The sequence below is a fragment of the Diplotaxodon limnothrissa genome, linkage group LG1, assembly GCF_057381915.1.
Source record: "Diplotaxodon limnothrissa isolate DT_005_m linkage group LG1, D_limnothrissa_male_GT1.1, whole genome shotgun sequence".
Taxonomy (NCBI): Eukaryota; Metazoa; Chordata; class Actinopteri; order Cichliformes; family Cichlidae; genus Diplotaxodon; species Diplotaxodon limnothrissa.
In genome coordinates, this window is record NC_140596.1 from 37,999,569 (window position 1) to 38,022,781 (window position 23,213).

Here is a 23,213-nt window from a genome sequence, read left to right on the forward strand (position 1 = left end):
ATCATCAAGCAGCTGTGCTTTTATTCAAAAAGAGTAAAGCTAATAAACCAGGCTAGAGATAAACACGGTATATCATTTATTACGTTGAACTTTACATTAGAAGTTACGACTCATTTAATCTAAAAACGGTGGGTAAATTAGATCAGCTGCTGCTTGAATATATTTAAGCATCATATTTTCCAACATTACAACAATATAACACATGGTGTAATTTACTTTATAACTAGTTTACTTGTCAGATTACTATCTATGTTTTGGTGAAATTGAACCCAACTTTCACTATTAACTAAAAAGAAAAACATTTCAACAATCAATTAAATGTCCGACCATTTATTGACCATTTCAAATGTGAACATTTGCTACAGTTGGTACAGTAAGTAGTAAGTAAGTAAGTAAAGTTTATTTATATAGCACCTTTCACAGACATATGTCACAAAGTGCTTTACAAGGTAAAAACATAATACAGTCATAAAATACACCATGAAAACCCTGGTCTAATTAAAAGCTTTTTGAAATAAAAATGTCTTTAGCTGCTTTTTGAAGGTCTCCACTGAGTCCAAACCCCGTAGAAATAGGGGAAGTGCATTCCGCAATCTGGGTGCAACAGCTTGGAAAGATCGGTCCCCTCGGGTTTTAAAACGAGTGTGGAGGACCACTAAAAGGGTTTGGTTTGCTGACCTCAGGTTACGAGTGGAGGTATGTGTATGAATCAGATCAGCAATGTAGGGGGGGGGGGGGGGGGGGGGGGGGGGGTGCCTGTCTCTGTAATGCTCTAAAAGTTAAAACTAGAATTTTAAAATGGAACCTGAATCTGATTGGTAGCCAGTGCAGCGACTTTAAAACAGGGGTCATATGAGCACCCTTGTTCGAGCGGGTCAGTAGCCTCGCTGCAGAGTTTTGAACAACCTGTAGGCGGGCTAGCCCTTTCATGTTTAAACAAGTAAACAGGCTGTTACAGTAGTCAAGTCTTGTAGAGATAAAAGCATGTATTATCATCTCGAGTTCACTTGTTGACACGATGGATCTAAGTTTAGAAATGTTCCTCAGGTGAAAAAAGCAGGTTCTTACTGTCTGATTTAAATGCCCCTCCAAAGAAAAAGCTTCATCAAAAATGACACCCAAGTTTCTAAGGTTATGTTTCTGTGAGGAACCTAAGTCACCCAGTCGCCGTTTAATATCAGGTATTGCACTGCCTGGTGCAATAATCAGAGTTTCTGTTTTGGCCGGGTTTAGCTGTAAGCAGTTATTGTTCAACCATTGTTTAATGTTGGTTAAACAGTCAATCAGATTGGAGAGCTTATGAGCTTCAGCAGGCTTAAACGAATAATGTAGCTGAATATCGTCAGCAAAAAGATGATAAAATACTTCAGGAAACTGCTGTATTATCTGACTTAAAGGAAGAATGTATATTAAAAACAGAATAGGTCCCAGCACAGAGCCCTGAGGAACTCCACACAACAACTCTGTAGATTCCGACATGATCTGGTCTGCAGACACACTAAAACTCCTTTCAGATATATAAGATGAAAACCAGTCTAGAACAGAGCCAGACATCCCAACCAGGTCTCTCAGTCTGTTTATCAGGATGGGTGGCTGTAGCTCAGGTGGCAGAGCAGGTCAGCCACTAATCAGAAGGTCGGTGGTTTGATCCCAGGCTGCATCCTGGCTGCATGCCAAATATCCTTGGGCAAGATACTAACCCCATGTTTGCCTACTGGTGGTGGTCAGAGGGCCCGGTGGCACCAGTGTCCGGCAGCCTCGCCTCTGTCAGTGCGCCCCAGGGCAGCTGTGGCTACAATGTAGCTGCCATCACCAGTGTGTGAATGGGTGAATGACTGAATGTAGTGTGAAGCGCTTTGGGGTCCTTAGGGACTGAATAAAGCGCTATACAAATGCAGGCCATTTACCATTTATGGTATGGTTGACTGTATCAAAGGCTGAGGTGAGGTCTAACAAGACTAGGACTGTGTATTCTCCGGAGTCTGCTGACATCATAATATCATCAGTAACTTTCAGTAGTGCTGTCTCAGTGGAATGCAATTTACGGAACCCAGATTGAAAACGGTCATGGATGTTATATTTCTCCAAGTATGCCGTAAAGTGGACAGCTACTGCCTTCTCAAGGAGTTTTGACATAAATGGGAGTTTGGAGATAGGTCTTAAATTTTGAAGTAGTGTTGGGTCCAGGTTGGGTTTTTTGAGCCTTGGTTCCACAATGGCATGTTTAAAAAAAGCTGGGGAACACCCCAGTCTGAAGAGAAACATTAAAAAGGTTCACAACCCAAGGACCAATGGTGTCAAAGGCATTAATAAAAAGCTTAGTGGGGATAATGTCTGAGGGGCTCTCGGACGGCTTCATTTTGTCCACCAGGGCTGCTATTTCATCATATGTTACTGTTGTAAAAGTCGACCAGGAGTACAAAGGGAGTGCCTGACTCGGAGAACAAGAAAGCTTTGGGGAGATTTTAGCATTGATGTCATTAATCTTATCAACAAAAAATCGGAGGAGTTTATTACCATCTACTTTAGAGTGTACATCTAAAGGTACCACATCTGGGGAGACAATAGCACTAACTTTGTCAAAAAGAAACTTGGGATTTCTCTTGTTTTTTGTTATGAGTCTAGAAAAATATTCTGATCTAACAGTTCTCACTGTGTCATTTAAGGAGAGCATGAGATCTCGAAGATGGAGCCTGTGTACGTCAAGTTTGGTTTTCTTCCATAGTCGTTCTATTTTGCGGCATATTCTCCTTAAGTTTAAGATAGACTCATTTATCCAAGGGCATGTCTTCTTTTGTAAAGCCGAGCTTGTTTTAATAGGTGCCAGTTGATCCAAAATGGATGTGCATTCCCTATTAAAAGACTGAATAAGAACATTTACATCGTTTCCGGTAAAAAGTGGAGACCTGTCAAACATAATGGAGAACCTCTCAGCAGTAGTCTCAGTTATTATGCGTCTATGAGTTTTTAACTTCACAGGCGTCTGTTTAGAGCTAAAATTAAGTTCAACAAAGATACAGTTATGATCACTCAAATGTACATCCTCAGCAAACACATTGCCAATGTTGAGGCCAAAGGAAAAAACAAGGTCCAAGGTATGGCCTTTTACATGGGTTGGACCGGAGACATGTTGGACAAAGTTAAAAGACTCGGATATAGATAGAAGTTCAGCTGCAGAATTAGATGAGGCATCATCAATATGAATGTTAAAATCCCCAAGAATTAAAACTTTCTCCAGCTTGATAATAGAAGATAAGAAGTCCATAAAATCCTTTAAGAACTCAGTAGCAGGGCCAGGAGGGCGATAGACTAAAACACAATGAAAGATGTTCGTAGAGCCCACCTTAATTGTTTGCGACTCAAAGGAAGAATAGTTTTCAGTTTGCATACCTCTGCAGGTGAAACTGTCCTTAAAGACAACAGCAAGACCTCCACCACGGCGACCTAAACGGGGGGCGCCCAAGTAAGAGCAGTCCTCAGGACGCAGTTCGTTTAGGTGAATAAATTCGCCATCCCTCTGCCATGTTTCGGTGAGAAACAGAAAGTCCAGGCTTTTCCTTGTGAAGAGCTCATTCAGAGAGAAGGATTTGTTTCAAATCAAATCAAATCAAATCACTTTTATTGTCACATCACATGTGCAGGTACATTGGTACAGCACATTTGAGTGAAATTCTTGTGTGCGAGCTTCACAAGCAACAGAGTTGTGCAAAATACAATAATGTAAACAAGCAAAATACAAGAATGGCTACATCTGAAACTAATAAATATATGTACAATATATAATAGTATATGCATTTCTGGATGTGTATACTAAATATTTTTCTACGTGTGTGTGTGTGTGTGTGTGTGTGTGTGTGTGTGTGTGTGTGTGTGTGTGTGTGTGTGTGTGTACACATATTTTACAAATTAAATAGAGTAAACAATAAATAAAATATATAAAATAAAATATACAGAGTGAGACATGTGCAAAACAGTGGCGTTACTGTACAGTATGGAGTGCATAATGTTAAAGTTCCAGTAGTGAAGCTGAGGTGTCTATGACGTGTTCAGCAGTCTGATGGCCTGGTGGAAGAAGCTGTCTCTCAGTCTGCTGGTACGGGACCGGATGCTGCAGAACCTCCTTCCTGATGGAAGCAGTCTGAACAGTTTATGGCTGGGGTGACTGGAGTCCTTGATGATCCTCCCCGCTTTCCTCAGGCACCGCTTCCTGTAGATGTCTTGGAGGGAGGGAAGCTCACCTCCAATTATCCGTTCAGAGCACCGCACTACTCGCTGGAGAGCTTTGCAGTTGTAGGCGGTGCTGTTGCCATACCAGGTGGTGATGCATCCAGTGAGGATGCTCTCAATGGCACAGTGATAGAAGGTCCTGAGGATGCGGGGGCTCATGCCAAATCTTTTCAGTCTCCTGAGAAAGAAGAGGCGCTGCTGCGCCTTCTTCACTGTTTTGTTTGTGTGTACTGACCACGTAAGATCCTCAGCCAGATGTACACCAAGGAACCGGAAGCTGCTCACTCTCTCCACAGCAGCGCCGTTGATGGTGATGGGGGTGTGTACTTCTCTGCACCTCCGGAAGTCCACTATCAACTCCTTTGTCTTTGCGACGTTGAGGGTGAGATGGTTGTCTTGACACCAGTGGGTCAGGGCGCTGACCTCCTACCTGTAAGCTGTCTCATCACTGTTGGTGATAAGACCCACCACTGTAGTGTCGTCCGCAAACTTCACAATGATGTTGGAGCTGTTAGTGGCTGTGCAGTCGTAGGTGTAGAGTGAGTACAGGAGAGGGCTCAGTACACACCCCTGTGGAGCACCAGTGTTCAGTGTGATGGGGGATGAGGTGATGCTGCCCAGTCTGACCACTTGGCGTCTGTCAGACAGGAAGCTAAGGATCCAGCTGCAGAGGGAGCTGCTCAGTCCTAGATCCTGCAGTTTCCTGTCCAGCTTCGAGGGAACGATGGTATTGAATGCTGAGCTGTAATCTACAAACAGCATCCTCACATACGTGTCTCTCTTCTCCAGGTGTGACAGGGCAGTGTGTAGTGTCAGGGCTATGGCATCATCAGTGGACCTGTTGTGGCGGTATGCAAACTGTAGAGGGTCCAGTGAGTCGGGTAGTGCAGAGCAGATGAAGTCCCTGACCAGCTTCTCGAAGCATTTGCTTACGATGGGGGTCAGGGCTACAGGTCGCCAGTCGTTCAATGAGGAGATGGTGGAGGATTTGGGTTCAGGGACGATGGTGGCCATTTTGAAGCAGGCTGGGACTACAGACAGAGAGAGGGAAAGGTTGAAGATGTGCGTGAACACTCCAGCCAGCTGAGCCGCGCATGACTTGAGGACGCGGCCGGGAATCCCGTCCGGACCAGTAGCTTTGCGTGCGTTCACCTTCCTGAAGCACCTCCGCACATCCTCCTCAGACACAGTGTGCGCACTGACGTCATCCGCGGTGCGCACACTGTCCGGTCTCATGGTGTTCGCTGTGTCGAATCTAGCGTAGAATACGTTTAGATCCTCACACAGAGAGGCCATGGTATTTGTTTGCGATGGAGCGGGCGTTCAAGAGCGCGATCCGATTAAAAGCTGGCAGTGCAGGTTTCCCATCAGCTTGTCGGAGTGGAATTGACAGCAAACACCGTGTCCGCACGCGAGGTCTCCAGCAGCGCCACGGAACCGGCGGGGCCAACCACCGGTTGTGCGATGCGGGCTGTGAGGGCGCAGCGGTGGGGAGATAATTGGCAAAATCCAGAGCATCAGATGGGCAGGATCCACGCTGTAGTGGCTGCAAGTACGTATTTCCAATCAAATCCGGAAGGGTAACTGGCAGCAGAAACCGGGGACGCCTCCAGACGAGTCGGGAAATCTCCGATCTGTAGGCTCGTCTGATGTGTACCTGGATGCCGGCCCTACAGCCTCTTTTCCTCGATTTCTTCTTGGAATTGCTTAGGGCATGTTTCGCTGGTAGCAAGAAGTAATCCGGTGAGGTGGAAGAGTGCACAAATGGTGGGGGGAAAGTTTTTCTATAACTGTCCCAGTCATCATAAAGACGTTCCATAGAGTCTTTGATGTGGAGCAAGGAAGAACGGTCGTAAATCACAGCAGCATAGCTCCATATATTAAACGTCAGGGCTGATATAAAAGCATAAAATACAACACAGCATAGGCAGGTAGACGGCAAGCCGAGCAAAGGCGCCATCTTCCTGTCACAGTCAGCTCAGTCTGATCAATTACAACCATGAACCATATATAAAAGATGCTAGTCACCATGACATTACCCACTGGTTTTTAAGGCCTTTTGAGAAGCTTCATGTGGAGCGTTTGACTGTTGCCATACAGATGTTTAAAACAAGACATGATGAGTGAAGAGCAGCTCAAACTGAGAAACTGAGGAACACTGCATGTTTATATGGTACTGACTTATTAATTGGTAGGAAGCCACATCCAAAAGAATACAGTTATTTATCATCTATGTTGCTCTTGGACGTGAAACTAACAAACCACAAATCCAATAAGAACGCACTGAGGTTATGTTGCCCTGTCATATATGTATGTGCTCTTAACCTGAAAGGTATAAATACGGAAGTGTGTGTGTAATAAATGGTGGCGCAGAGGAAGGTGTGTCCCTCTGATGTAAAACTCTAAACAACGTGTGTATGGTTTATTCCTCCGTGAGATATGCGAGTTACCCCGGTATTTCTGCCCTAAAAAAATGGAACCTCCAACAGGTTATGGGCCCAGAAGGGATGTGGGAAGCCGGTGGAACAGTCTATGCTTCGACGGAGACGAGAGAAACTACGAATTGTGGGAAACAAAGTTCCTGGGATACCTGCGGCTACTTGGGCTAAAGGCTGCCATTCTGAACGAGCCCGGCGAGTCGGAGGAAGAAGACAAGGACTTGGATGAAAAGAATGAAGTAGCTTATGCAGAGCTAATCCAAGTATTGGATGATAGAAGTCTTTCACTCGTGATGAGAGATGCCAAGGATGACGGACGGAAAGCGTTGGAAATTCTGAGAGAGCACTACGCCGGTAAGGGGACACCACGCGTGATTAGCCTGTACACGGAGCTAACGTCGCTACAGAAAACGCCCAGTGAGAGCGTCACAGACTATATGATAAGGGCTGAGACTGCCATTACAGCTCTGAGGAATGCAGAAGAGACATTAAGTGATGGACTACTTATTGCAATGGTGCTAAAAGGGTTGCCTGAATCTTTCAAGCCGTTTTGCCATACATGTAACCCACAGTGACAAAGCAATGACATTTAGTGAATTCAAAGCTAAATTAAGAAGCTACGAGAGCACCGAAAAGGCCACATGTTCTGAAGACAATGTGATGAAGGCAAATAACTGGAAGAAAGAGAGAGACAATGCAGAAATCATATGTTACAATTGTGGAAAAGAGGGTCATATAGCACGTGAGTGTTACACAAAGACCGAAAGGAAAGAACAAAAAGTGAAGCAGTGGTGCGGTTACTGTAAAAGCTCAACGCATAAGGACAGCGACTGTCGCCGACGAAAGAAGATTACTGCTAAACACGTAACCGATGCAGAAGATCATAGTTTCGCGTTCAAAGCTAAAGACTGTGGAAATCAAGGGCTGAAACAGAGAGGCCTAATGGTTGATACAGGGGCCACTTCTCACATTATTACGGACATTCAGAGATTTAAGAGTTTTGATGAGACATTCACACCTGGAAGACACTTCATGGAATTAGCTGACGGGACCAGGACGAGTGGGGTCGCACTGAAGAGGGGAGATGTGGAGGTCTATCTACAAGACAGCGAGGGACGAAAGGTGAAGGCGACACTGGAGGGAGCACTTTACATTCCCTCTTACCCGCAAGATATCTTCTCGGTTCAGGCGGCGACGGCCAAAGGAGCCTCAGTAACCTTCAAGAAGGGCTGCAACCAGCTTATCCATAAGAACGGGACAAGGTTTAAGATAAGTGAATATGAACGCCTATACTATTTGAACAGTGTTACATCTGATCATTATGTTGACAACGACGAATGCAATGGCTGTCATGATGTAGAAACTTGGCACAAAATCCTCGGCCATTGCAACTATGAAGACTTGGTTAAACTAGAGAACATTACCGAGGGTATGAAAATAAAAGGTAAAGCTAAACATTACCAAGACTGTGAAGTGTGTACAAAAGGCAAATTTATCCAAACCAGGAATAGAGAGCCTGATGAAAGAGCAGAAGAAGCATTAGAGCTAGTGCACACTGACTTAGCTGGACCGATAGAACCAGAAGCTAAAGACGGGTTCAGGTACACGTTAGCATTTACTGATGATTACTCAGGCACAATGTTTGTGTACTTTCTAAAGGCTAAAAGTGACACCGTAAAAGCAACTGAAAAGTTTTTGGCAGACGTCGCCCCCTATGGGCAAGTAAAGAGAATCAGATCAGACAATGGAACTGAATTTACATCTAAAGAGTTTCAGACATTGTTAAATAAAAACACGATAAGGCATGAGACATCAGCGCCGTATTCACCTCATCAGAATGGGACTGCCGAGAGACAATGGCGAACACTTTTTGAAATGGCACGGTGTATGTTGATCGAAAGTAACCTGCCAAAAAGATTATGGACTTATGCTGTTATGACTGCCGCAGTAATTCGTAATAGGTGTTACAACAGACGCACAAAGCAAACCCCTTATTACATGCTGACAGGAAAGAAGCCAGACATGTCGAGGATGGGGATTTTTGGATCAGTTTGCTACGGTTACGGGCACAACAAAAAAAAGTTAGACGCGAGATGTGACGAAGGAGTTTTTGTGGGTTACGATAAAAACAGTCCGTCGTATCTAATCTACTACCCTAAAACAGGACGAGTTCTTAGACATAGGTTGGTCAAGTTCCTCACTAAAAGTGTGGTTGAGCACCAAACCCAGACCACTCAGGTTGATGACAATGGAGATGATGATTTGACTCCAGGGGACATCTTGAAGTACCCCGCTAGAAAGGACAAAACAGGGAATGACCAGAGATCAGATGAAAGTATGATCCTGGAACCTGAAAGTGACATTCAGGACAATGGCATAAATGATGCACAAAACTCAGACAAACAGAGTGATAGAACAGAGTCTGAACGATATCCCAAACGAAACAGGAGAAGGCCAGATTACCTGAAAGACTATGTCCAAACTGCAGATGACGACCAAACATCACTGACTGTAGATTACTGTTACAGGGTGATGTACGACATACCAAAGACTTTTGAAGAAGCTATGCAGTCATCGAACTCTAAGTGTTGGTCAGATGCTATGGAAGATGAAATGAGATCCTTGAAAGACAATAATACGTTTACTTTAACCACGCTGCCAGAAGGTAAAAATGCAGTGGGGGGGAGATGGGTGTATGTGATAAAAGAGAACCCAAATCAGACTAAAACATTTAAAGCAAGATATGTTGCTAAAGGCTATAGCCAAGTCCAAGGCATTGATTACAAAGAAACCTTTTCGCCGACTGCAGATATGACGTCAGTGCGTACGCTGATGCAATTAGCAGTACAGCACAACTTTAAACTCCATCAAATGGACGTGAAGACTGCTTATTTGCATGCCCCAATTGATTGTGAGGTGTATATGCAGCAACCAGAAGGTTTTGAAGTAAAATCAGACACAGGTGAAAAACTGGTCTGTAAACTAAACAAATCACTATATGGTTTGAAACAATCTGGCAGGAACTGGAATAAGATGTTACATGACCATTTATGTGAAAAAGGTTACAAACAAAATCCTGTAGACCATTGTGTATATTCCAGACAGACAGCGAGTGAGACAGTGATTCTTATCATCTGGGTTGATGATGTAATCATAGCTGCCAACGGTGAGGACGCTATCAGAAACGTGAAACAAATGTTGGATGAGAAATTTAAAATGAAGGATCTTGGTGAGCTCAAACATTTCTTGGGTATTGACTGTATACAAGAGAACCATGAGATAAGACTAAATCAGACACGGTACATCACAAAAATCCTGGAAAAGTTCAAAATGTCTGACTGTAAGCCACGTTCTACTCCTTGTGAACTCAAAAATGATTTTGGTGCACATGGTGAATCAGTTGATTCAGGAAAATATAGAGAATTAGTGGGCAGTTTGATTTACTTAATGACATGTACAAGACCAGATTTGAGTTGGATAGTGAGCAAACTGTCACAATCCCTGTCTGAGCCAAAAGAGCATCATTGGACAGCAGCAAAACATGTATTACGTTACCTTAAGGGGACACTAAACAAAGAGCTGTGCTATAAAAGGATAGAAGGAAACCTAAATCTTATAGCATACAGCGATGCAGATTGGGCCACAGACTTGAGTGACAGGAGAAGTACAACGGGTTATTGTTTTGTACTATCCAAAAATGGGCCAGTGATCTGCTGGAAAACCAGGAAGCAAGCTACAGTAGCTTTGTCAACGTGCGAGGCAGAGTACATGGCGATGGCCGCCACAGTACAAGAAAGCTTATACCTCTCACAGCTACTTAATGGCATGGACATTAAAAGGCAATATTCACCAGTAGAGCTGGGCGATATGAGATTTTTTCATATCACGATATGTTTTTTTCATTTCAGGCGATAACGATATCTATCACGATATAAGCCAAATAACTATATTTGTAAGATTTAAATGTGCCGTTGCTCACAAGTAAAATGTGAAATAATCAGCAGCTTGTTTTTATTTAAATATTTATTTCCCATAATAAGTTCAACAGGGTAGATGTACTTAAGGAACATGAGACTTTTTCAGATAAATAAAGGCAAATATTGCAAACTACACAAAAGGCAGCCGCTAAAGCGTTTAAGTTTCAAAATAGAACAAACGAAACAGACTAAATTGTCAATTCCACTTAGAAACAAAATATTAATTCTAAAAATAAATCTTAGTTTGTTTTACAGAATAACAGACAAAACTGACTAACTTTTGTCAATATCAAATAAACTGAGAACTAAAAGGAAATTCTCAATCTCTCCTTGTTGTATAGCTTAGCTTTTCAAACAGTTTTGTGCGGTCAGTTGTGCGGTCAGCTGAGCGCACCATCCGCTCCGAGCTCCCTGACCTGCACTCAATCTACAGCAGGCGGTGCTGGACCAAGGCCAGGAAGATGGTGAAGGACCTCAGCCATCCCAACAACAGACTGTTCTCTCTGTTGAGGTCAGGAAAGCGATTCCGCTCCCTGAAGACCAACACAGAGAGACTGAGGAGGAGCTTCTTCCCGCAGGCGATACGGTCTCTCAATCACACCACCACACGGTCCTGACCCACACATATGGTTCTTACACACACACTGGACTTTCTGGACTTTGGTTTTGCACAACACTGGTCACTATATTCTTCATTTCCGGTTAATACTTGTACAGCTGCTGTTAGTGTGTATATATTTATTTATATTTAGATTTCTTCATACATTCTTATATAGTTCTATATTGTGTATTGTGTATTTTGTTGTACAGTTATTTTATTTTCAACTTTAATTTATATATTTATCTTTATCTTATTCTTCCCAGTTAAATTTACCCTTCATTCTAATTTGTGTTGTACAGTTATTTCATTTTTAACCTTAATTTATATTTTATTCCTTCCTAGTTAAATTTACCCTTTTTAATTTTTCATATTTATTTCCTATCTTATTCATAGCCTTTTCCTTTTTTGTTTTCTTTAGGTCACGAGCAGTTGTCCAAGCATTTCACTACATATCGTACTGTGTATGACTGTGTACGTGACAAATAAAATTTGAATTTGAAATTTGAATTTGAGTTTTAACAGTTACTTTAGTCTGACAAAAGCCGAATGACGAATTAGCGCTTCCAGTCAGAGACTGAGGCTACGTCCACACGTACACGGGTATTTTTGAAAACGGAGATTTTCCGTTTTCGTTTTAAAAAATAATCCCGTCCACACATAAAGGCAGAAATGAAGGAAAACGCTGCTATGAACATGCCAAAGCAGCAGGTGGCGCTAGATTCCTAACCGTGCAGAAATGTTGGCCAATCAGAAGTCTAGAAGCCTCGGTGGGAAAAAGTAAACAAAGCTGGGGCATAGAAGCAGAACCGAGTCGTATGTGTGGAGGGACAGTAACTGTGTGTATATGTAAGCATTTAAACACTGCAGAGAGTAGAATTAACAGTAACAGTATTGTAGAAATTCATTTCACCGAAACAATAACGTGGCGCACAGTGTGACGCATGCACCAGTTTATTGTATTTCTAGACTTGCTTTCGGCATATTTACAGTGCAGCTACTCTGTTTTTTGTCAGACTTGAAATAGCCGAAATACCTTCACACTACGGAACTTCTATGGCTCTTCCGTTCGACAATCTCTCCGGCATTGGAACCATCATCTGTTTTCTCTTCGGTCACGCTCGGTTGATTTTTCTAGTCGGCACACTCATTTCCTCCATTACGCGCTGGCTGCTTCCCAAACAAACACGTGCGGCTTGGCACTTGTGCTGAACAAGTCACGCGACGTGACGCTGCGGCTGTGATTGGTTCGGCTCTGCGCTACTTAGTTTGGATTGGCTGACCTTTTTTTAAAAATTTTTTTTAATTTTTTTATTTTAAGAGGACAAGAGCGGCGAGGTCTATCGCGATAGCTTAATTTCTCTATCGAGTAAAAGTTATATCGCGATACATATCGTTATCGTTCTATCGCCCAGCTCTATTCACCAGTTACCATTCTTGCAGACAATCAAGGTGCAATTGCATTGTCCAAAAATCCTATAAACCGTCAAAGATGTAAACACATCGATATCAAGTATCACTTTATTAGGTCTGCTATAACTGAGAAGGAAGTACAAGTTAAATATTGTGCAACAGAAGACATGGTAGCAGACATCATGACTAAGGCTGTAAGTAAAGTGAAAATAGATGAATTTACGCATATTTTGGTTGGAACATAAAATGTTGATATGTGAATATCATGTAAATATGTATATCATGTAAATGTGTAATGTATAGTGTTAAGAGCAAGTGGGGGTGTTGCCCTGTCATATATGTATGTGCTCTTAACCTGAAAGGTATAAATACGGAAGTGTGTGTGTAATAAATGGTGGCGCAGAGGAAGGTGTGTCCCTCTGATGTAAAACTCTAAAAAACGTGTGTATGGTTTATTCCTCCGTGAGATATGCGAGTTACCCCGGTATTTCTGCCCTAAAAAATGGAACCTCCAACAGGTTATACATGAAGTGAATATTAGGGCAGTTTCCTCATACACTTCACCCTCTACTTACCATTAGAAAGAATACAGGGTTAAAGTGCTTCAGTTTTATTTAGCAGTACTTGCTATTATGCTGTAGTATTATTTGTTCTGTGAGTTTAGTCTGTTGTTGCCTGGAGAACATGATGGTGTCATAATATATCCTGCACAATTCAAGCTTTGTGGATATAAATGAGAGGTTATGATACTGAGGTATTATAGGTGCAAAGATGTAGATGGCCTAATTTAACCTGTTAGTAAACTAAAACGGCGGTTGAAGGTGGTTGCTAGGTAGCATCATGTGTTGCCTAGCAACCACATGCCAACAGGTAAGACCCTTGATATAGTTAAGTAAGCGAGGGTGTACATGTGTGCCAGTTTTGGTTGTTCAGCACCTGATCCTCATGCAGTCCTTCTGACAGGCAGTCACCATCTTTTATATACAGTCTATAATTATAATTTATGCTTTTGTGTTTTGTGTCATATTTAACAATGCATAACAACAGCTCTTACACAGTACGCACACCTACACATCTCTCTGTTGACCTTTTTAAGAGTGTCTGTGGAGCAACATCACCTATAACCACAGATGAATCACATGCACCGGCTTCACTGGGCTGTAGATCTGGAATATTGCACATATGCCATCGACAGATCATAAAATTTTGACTTGAAACACTGGTTTGGTCTGGTCTCCTTATGATGACTCACAAAGTGGGTTGCCATGAGCAGTGACTGTGACTTGGCAACAAACCCATATGTAGACAGGTACCTCACCTGTGTCTAACGTCAGCAGGTCTTAAGAAAGGTAAAGTTCTCTGCACTCTCCCCACCCTTACATTGTAATGTGAGTGAACTCACGAACCTTGCCTTAAACACGCCCTAACAGACAGGTAGCTCTCACATTCCCACCCTGCACAAATAAACAACAGCTCCACACAGCTATCATGCAATTACACGGATTCTATTATACCGCTTTGGCTTGATTATGCTGCAGGTGAGAATGTGACCTCTGACCTCCTGGAAGCCGAGAGTCACGTCAACACCGGAGACACCTCAATTCAAGATCTCTGCTCATTTAAATTCTTTGTGTGGGATCTCGGTGTAAGTGTTTCTGTATGGCGCCCTACAAATATCTGCACACCCACCAAGTTTGGAAAAGCAACATGTCTTCCAACCAGAGGCAAGACTTGACCTTTGACCCACCCTGAGATTTAATGACCCAAGACTGACTGGTGGAGGGTCTGATGCTTACGTGGAGCACGCGTTTGAATAAAATGAAAGAACCAGATGTTCAGTCTGAAGCGCCGGATTCCGGCTCTGATCCCTGGATCTGTGCTTACTAAGTAGTCAGTGGCCTTGGTCTGGGTTAGGGTTCGGGACTGTGAGCCTCTCTGAAGACGAGGCAAAAGTCTCTGTGGCTCAGCAGCTGTTTCACTTGAAGACGTAGTAAAAAAAGAAAAAAAGAAATCCAGTATCACTGTTTGTTAACCCTTTAAGACCTACCATAGAACCAAGTCCGCCAGAGCTTATATTATATTTTTACATGCTGTAGTGCCATTTTAGGGAGCATTTCAAGTTGCTATACATCAATACAACCATTATAGCCCAAATTTTAATAATATGTATGCATTAAGTGCATAGTAACTACATAAATTGCAAAAAAGTGCAATAAACTACAAAAAAAACTGACAATCGTTTTTGTTTTTTTAACATATATTTCTAGCTAGAGAAATTTAAGAGGCTTATGCCTCAGAACTGTAAATACAAAAAAGTTGCACAAAATAGTTTCCCACCACAGGAAATTTATTTTGAGTGTCTTCATAGTTTTATTTTTGAAATACACCAATTTTTATATACTGCAGGAAAAACGAAAATAAATATTATAATGCAAATTTGCAAAAAAAACAGCATATGCATCAAAATAAACTATTTCCAGCAGTACAATTTGACTTCTAAGCATCCCAAAAACAATACAGAAAGTCATAAAGTCAAACATAACTTTTAAAAACACCAGTATAGGCTGATGAGGCCCTGAAGGTAAAAAACTACATTTCCATGAAAATGACGTCACTTCCGGTTCCGGGCAGGTAATGGCAGACATGCGATCGTTTGCGCTGATGAACTATTCCAAAGTGTTATGAACAGCTGATCGGATCGGTAAACCGTGTTTCTGGAATATTATGTTTTTGTTGCTGCAAGTGGTTTTTATGCAATTTTTGCAAATATGTGGAAGGAAACTGTGACCAAGGACAAGTTGATGGCATAAGATGTAAGTACAACTCCTCCAGTTTCATATGCAAAAAAAATTATTGCGCTAGCTTACGTGGTTGCAGTTCTACCGGGATTTAAAAATAGCTATGCAAAACGGAGCGTGCCCGCTCCCACCGGCTTTAAAGGGTTAAACGCTCAGAAAGGATTGTGGTTAATTGTAAAATAATTATAGATGGCCACTGCCAAAATGTCTAGACTCAACTATGGTGCCTTCCCTTTGTTTGGCTTGCTTTGCTTCACTTGATTTCACTTTGCTCCTTCCACCACAGGGAGAACAACCTTGGTACACCACCATACTTCGGGGATTATGAGATTATCTTTTCACAGCCACTTTGATTGAAGCAGAGCCTCTCAGGTCACCGACAGTCACGGTCTCACAACATGAGAATGTGGAGAGATGCACGCAACTGATGTTGTGATGACATGTGGGCTAAACCCACCATGTTTTAATGGGCTTTTCAAAATGTCTTCTATCCACATAAAGAGTGAAGCCTGTCTTAGATTAAAAAAAACATAAACACTAAGTAGACATAAATGTATCCTGAGGGTTGGGAGTCAAGTTTCAAGTCTCTGTCAGATTTTCTACATCATGGATTAAAAACATTAATGATCCAGTGGCAGAAGCTATGATTTAGATCACATCCAGTTCAGTTATTCCTTGTTACCAATCAGTTTTCACATTGTACCACAAAGGTTCATCCTGCTAACAGACAAAAACGTCACATGTCCGCCTTGGACACAAAGAGACTAAAGAGTAAAAGCTTGAGTTCAGATAGACACAAAGAGCAGTAAAGCCTTATCTACCTGGTCCATGACACTAGAAAGCGTCCGTCTGTGGAATGACTGCATGGCTTCATCTTTGTCTCCGACAGAGCCCGTGGGCCGCTGCAGATAAGCCAGTACCTGCTTCAAAGTAACATGGAAAGTGTATAAATGTGAATATCCACAACAGGAAATCATTCAAAGTGGATTCCACCTTCTACCATTTGTTAACCTTCTGTTACTCTCACCTGTGGAAAGACTAGTTTTACATTATAGGAGTTTCTGAGGTTTACTTTAAAAAGTCTTTGATTATTGGCTGAATCTTTCCAAGAAATCGGCACAAGAGACAGCGAGAGTTTACTTTGCTGCTGGATCGATAACAGCATTCCAGTTGTTTGCCTGAAGTCAGTGATTGTTCTCAGCTACTGTTTGTACCGACAGAGGAACACAAAGTGACAACAGTGAAAAAGATGAAATGACCAATAAGTGTTTCATTTTAGTTTGCTCTGTTCTGGACGTTGACCAACAAAGTAAGTGAGAGTGCAATGATTGGACATCCTGCCAGCTTCCTACTGCAACGTTGACGTCCTGCGTCCTCCAGCATACTCTGTTCCTTACCTAAACCAAAAATATTATTTCCATTGACGAGGACACATCTGAACCATCTCCCATCCTGATTATCACTCTCATGCCTTGATTTCATTCAAGAAAACATCTTTAATGTGGGTATTTTTGTAGCTGTGGCTGTGATCTGACCTATTTGAGCAGATAATCTGTTTTGTGAATTAAAGTACTATTTTTGCTCTGTCCTTTATTCTTGTCTTAGGTCATTTGGGTGTATCTAAAAACAAAGGGTTTTTTGCATAGAGTTTTAAACTGGGAGAAGCTGTGACTGAGAACTGAAGTACTTCATGACTTGGACGGACATCAAACTCTCCACGTTGAATCATCACGAGAGTTTCCGGTATGATGGCGCCTGTGTTCGCTTGTCTTAACAAGTCCTCCCTGGAGCGTGTGCAGGTTGTTCAGACTAAGAGTCCAAGTACTCCCCATCAACATCAGAGTCCACTTGAAGAGTTTGGTTTTAAAATGTTAGAGCTCTGCATGGGCAAGCAGCAGTGCACATCAGAGAGCTTTAGCTCCATACATCCACAGCAGGTCCCTGAGGTCATGTGATAAGGACCTGCTGTGGATGTATGGATACAAAACTAAAGGAGCTTTAGCAACAGTGGCCCCCAGACTCTTGATCTCTTTTCTTCTGAGCCTGAGATCTGTGGACTCGCTGGTCTCTTTCACTAAATCTCTTTAAACTTTAACTCTAAGCACCTTATGATATTTGACTTGAAGAGTGATATATAAATACAATTTTACTTACTTTACAAATGTGGTTCTTCGATTAATAAATAATTAAAATGTTATAAAGAATTCAGTATCTTTATCTGTATAATAAGAAGCTTAAATAAATGTAATAATACAGTTATAATAATGGTACAGTTGCCTTCCTTCCATGTATGGGCCTTTTTACTCTTAAAAATGTACGAGGACCTAAGTTGAAGAATCTGAATCTGACTGTTTGACTGATGTGTTCTTAATTACAGCTCCCAGGGAGCACTGAGATTTAAACCAGCCAGCCCCAGAGTTTAAAATGAAGACTGGATAATTCACAGATGTAACTGGCAAATTGTGATGCAGTACTTTTTTCCTTGCGGCAACATTACTCCAATCAGCTCCAACATTAAAACCATCTGCTCGCTCATGTAGGTCTCCCATCAAACAGCTCTGACCCATTAAGGCGTGGACTCCACAACAACCCAGAAGATGTCCTGTGGCATCCACAACAAAGAAGTTTGTAACAGGTCCAAATAATCCTGTCTTTGCAACCTGAACCACCTTCTTCCATTGCTCCATGGTTCACATCCACCCTTTTCACACAGGAAGCGGCGTGCACTGCGCTGGGCTCTGGCTGTACTACATCACTTTCTTGCTTCCACTCATGATCTTCATTCGTACTACAGGCTCTGAACTTCTATTGGTCACACAGCTATACTGTCGCAGCTAGCATGTTGCAGTTTCTATATGAAAGGGCCCTAACTCTCACATGTAGGCACATTTGATTATGGACAGCATAAACAAAGTTCCAAACCAAAGACTGTATAAGACTGTAATGCAACATCACCCTGGACTATGCATTTCCAAGCCTCACCATTGGTGATTTGGATGTATCTTTGGAGCCAGAAGTGAAGGTATCAGTTATCAGCTAATGCTAGCAAGCTGTATTCATAGGCAAACGTGTAGGTGCACAGATCTGCTAATTAGTATCAAGCTAGAAAGATACTCGAATAGGGATGGGTATCGTTTAGGTTTTATCCGATACCGGTGCCAAATCGGTACTTTTGAAACGGTGCCGGTGCTTAAACGGTGCTCGAACTGGTGCTTAAAGAATGGAGAACACAAACTTTGTCCAAAAACCTCTCATGTTCAGCTGGGTTTTTTTGTAAAAAGATAACAATGTTAGCCTTTTCTGCAGCTATGGGGCATATATGGCATCACTCTTGGCTGGAAGCAGTGCTTAAACAATGGAAAAAACAAACTTTGTCCAAAAACCTCTCATGTTTAACTGTTTTCCACTTTTTCTTTGGTCATTTTAGCCTTTTTGGCCAGGGTGAAGGGAGCATCTGCCATCAAACAAGAAGACAGCCGCATGTAGCTACGACGGTGTTTGCTAGTTCACCTTACATGCATTAATGTAATAACGTGGTTAGCCTACTCAACGTAAATTACACACGAACAACATTAAGCTACTCACGCAGAGAAGAACGGCTGCTGCTGCATCATCATCCTCATCATTTCTGCTACACTGGCAGGGCTAGGGGCCAGGACTCTCCTCTTCGGGTTTTTGGGGGATGTTGCTCCGGGTCCGATAACTGGCAACCCACCCGACGTGCACAGTGTGAGGTCTTGCAGCAAGCTATCAAATACGGCGCATTCCTCGGCTTTTAAAAAAAACGCTATGCGTCACCAGGTGTTTCATCGGATTCGAGGTGTTACCTCCTTTGACAGTATCACAGTATCAGCTTAAAGCACTTGTTGCTGCTGAGTTTGCATATTTTGCTGTGAAGTACAGCCAGACTTTTGACCGCTTCGCCTTGGACATTTTAATCTGTAGCTCTGCTCTAACATAATGTACGTACCTGGCCCCGCCTACTATCCTCGGAAACGTAAAATGATTGGCTAGAAGTGTATCACAGCTCAGGAAAAAAAGCACCGAAATAAAGCACCGAAATGTGCGCTGCTTTTCGGTCTGGTTACTACCGTTTATGTCAGAACCGGTGCCATCGTGGCACCGGATACCGGTACCCATCCCTATACTCGAATTTTACTCATCAAATTTAAGGCACAGATTTCTTGGATGGTCAGTACTACAAAACAGGTCACTTCATTTGTGAGATGTTTCCATTAAAAATGGAGTGGAGGCCTAGCAAACCCAGGCCTCATTGGGCACTCGGCCTGGACTACATTTATTTGCGTCCATTAACCAACTTTCAGCATTTTAAATATCTGAACAGGTGAGTTTAAAAAAATCCAGCTCCTGTACAGTTATTATGGAGGGAGACTATCAATAGAAAGAGACTGAAATGTTTTTTGTCCCAGGCTGCCATGTTCAAATGCCAGATTTGAACATGGCAGCCTTTGGGGACTGATTCAGTTTGGAGCCAGCCTCACATGGCCATTAGAGAAACTGCTTGTTGTTGGTACTTCCACATTTTTCTGGAGGTTTGCACTTGCTCCATAAACTTTTAGCAGCCTTTACATTTTAGCAAGTCTTTTAGAGGAGCAAGAATCTCCCCATGGCCATTACTATTCACAGCTTTCTGAAGCTAGTAACCACAACATACAGGGTACCCTCCACAAGACCTGCCCTCTTGGCACTGCTATGATTTTCTAATATAGCCATCATCAAAGTCTCTATGATCATTATCTCCATTTTTTCCTGTTTCCAGCATTTCAAGCACTGCTCGTTCACTTGTTGCCTGATGATCAATGTTGTTCCCTCGGTTCCAGTGGTTTTCATGGTACTATCACCTGCTTCTCTAATGGAGTCTCAGGCTTTCAGGTGTGATAGCAGTTACAGCCAAAATACAGGAGATATTTTCATAATTTCAAAAACTACCTTCAATCTTCATCATGGACCAGATGCTTTATATGCACGTAGAGGCCATTGCAGAAAATGTCTGTAAAAATGAAAACTGGAGTGCAAAATCATGTACCTCAGCTTTGTATCTGTTAAATTAAGAACATTGTATTTATTAGAAGAAAACTGAGGCTTGCATAACTTTTTGTCTTTCGTTACACATCAAGGATAATCCATCAATTACAAAGAGCCACTTAAAAAAAAACACTAATGTCTTTCTCTAGTGCTTAAAGCGCAAATCCCAGGCGAGAGAAAAGGATTGAAATTCCTTGCTGGAGGAGAGAGTGACATCGTTGCGTGTTACACCAAATTAGTGTCCTCGTTTTGAAGCTATATGCTCAGTGTTCCATGGTAAGAAGATTAAACCTGTTCATGAGTCTGACAGCTCCTTCCCAAACAAACATTCCTCTGAAGAGTTACCCGACACAGAAAATGTGCCCTGAGCCAATTCTTTCTCTCCTCTTTCTCCTGCTGCACACCAGCCTGGCTGACAGCGGTCCTACAAATGTGCCCTGATGCACGGCATCAAATGCACACCAGGTCCATTTGAGAGGCAGATATGAAAAAAGCTTTGCAAAGTTTGAGTCTCTCTGCAGTCCTCTGTGTTTGTGTTCTCTGTTGCAGGGTAAGGATTAGATAAAATATTACCAGGGTATTTATAGGCAGTGACATTTAGGAGATAAAGGTAGAGTATCAGGGCGTGTGGAATGTGGAGTCGGGACTTGTAATATCACTGATATGGCAGGGGGATTACCTCACCCTCTGGTAGGAAGTAGCCTACAGCAGACTGGATATGACTTCTGCCCCTGGCTTCACAGGCGACTGCAGGATCAACTAAGCTGCTCCAAGTCAAACCAAATGCACAAACCAAATAAAGCGAAATACAGAAGCACCCGAGCAACGAGCTTTTTCAAATATGCTCCAAAACAACTGAGAAAAGATGCCCCACAGCACAAGTTTTCCTTGAACTTCTTGGAATGGATCAAACCACAAAACAAACACCGTCCAACCCACTGGGGAAGAGAAAAACTCAACTGTCCCTGGAATTTATCACCTCCCATCCTTCAATGCAGTGCAAGAAATGTTCAAGGCTTTGCAGCTCCTTGCAAGAAAAAAAAATAACTCAAGGTAAATATTTAAAGCCACCAAATATTTCCTCCTTCCAGAGGACAGACGGCTCCATGTTGCTTCTCTGGAATTTGTCGCCTCTTATCAAAGCTGGACTCGTATTAGAAATCACAGTATATTAATCCCACCTGCGGGTGGAAGATAAACTTGATCAGAGAGATCGTTTACAGCCCCTCGTTCTTACCTCGTCTGGACTGAGGACATCGTGGATCCTGTAGTGGAGTGGGCTCCGGTAACGTTACATTCGCGCTCAGGTGCAGTTTGGATTCTCTGTCATGATGAACTGTCACGGCTCGGACGCGCTGTGCACCCAATCTGCAGACTGCGCCGACACACGGATTTCAAAGACAGCGATACCATCCATGTCCCTGCGTCTGCTGGAGGCTTCTTCCTTCTGCCTTCGCTGTTTTTTTTTAGCAGACACTCTGAAGGAAGTCTCTGTCTTTCACTCTCTCTCAGCTGAAGTGCCTGTCCATCCAAACAGCTGCGTCCCACTTCCCAAAACACATGACATCAGTTACAAGTAAAGCCTGAAAATAATAAATACGTTAATTTTTGTAAGACCTCCTTTGCTGGACGCGCAAGTGCAAAAAGTGACACGAAGGGCCCTTTGTCCTTTAAAAAAAGAGCTTCTTATAAACCATCTTCCACGACTCCAACGTGTTCCTACAACTACGCTTAAAATGCACTTTTGCCTCCCGGCAGGTGACTCCCGGTTGACTGTGGTCGCAGCAGGTAGCGCCGGTGGCACTTTCCCCTCTATTTTCCTCGTGACCTTCCTCTCAGTCCGGCCAAAGTGCGCACAGAGGAGCGGGGACGACTTCTCAGGAGCACGGGGGCCACGGGCCGATCCCACTTGTCCACAGCTCGGCTGCTGCTGTTGTGTCCGTGTGTCTCCCTCTCTCTCTTTGCTGCCCTCTCTCTTTCTCCACCTGAGCGCTGCATTCCTGCCGTGAACACGCCTCTCTCCCCCGTCACAGCACAGCAGCGCGTCGGAACTCAGAGGCGGTAAAACTTACCATCCCTTCACCTCACTACGATCAGTTCAACTTTGGAAATGGAGCAACTCACAACAGACATCTTTGAAGGAACATATATGTCTGCACTGTAACAGTACCATTTAATACCTTCAGTAAAAACACAATTTATATCAATCAAGTAGAAAGTAGCGCTTGGGGGCAAATGTAACACTGAGAGCTTTTACTATTGTAGTTCAAAAGCACTTTTGTTACATTTTTATAAAGTTAAAATATTTTTAACTGTATTTGATGAAAATATCTTATTCCTTCAAGTCATCCTCCTCATCAGTGGCGGTCCTAGCCTGTTTGGCGCCCTGGGCGAACACTCCCTCTGACACACACACACACACACACACACACACACACACACACACACACACACACATAAAACAAATACAGTTTTACATTAACATAAAACTGTTGTCGAAACCATACTGAATTTCACCAGAGAAACACACACACACACACACACACACACACAGAGTATGCATAGTATGCAAATGGATTACAAACAGCCATCATAATTGGTCATACAATGAAACAAGACAAATCAAGAATTGACAATGACTAATTAATATTGTGCTGAACACAGTCCAAAGAGTCAGTAAGCTACATCAGTGTCTGTTTACTGTTTACTATCATAG

At 42.6% G+C, this 23,213-nt stretch overlaps 1 protein-coding gene across 1 annotated transcript in view; it reads right to left on the bottom strand.

Annotated features, from left to right (window-relative positions):
• The window catches only part of adamtsl5 (ADAMTS like 5), a 63,390-nt gene extending 40,980 nt beyond the window's left edge, over nucleotides 1-22,410 (bottom strand). Inside the window, exon 1 of the mRNA XM_085358130.1 lies at nucleotides 21,735-22,410. Coding sequence (XP_085214256.1) covers nucleotides 21,735-21,754 — 20 coding nt within the window. The 5' untranslated portion in view covers nucleotides 21,755-22,410. The remainder of the gene's footprint in view (nucleotides 1-21,734) is intronic.
• Between the last annotated feature and the right edge of the window lie 803 nt (nucleotides 22,411-23,213).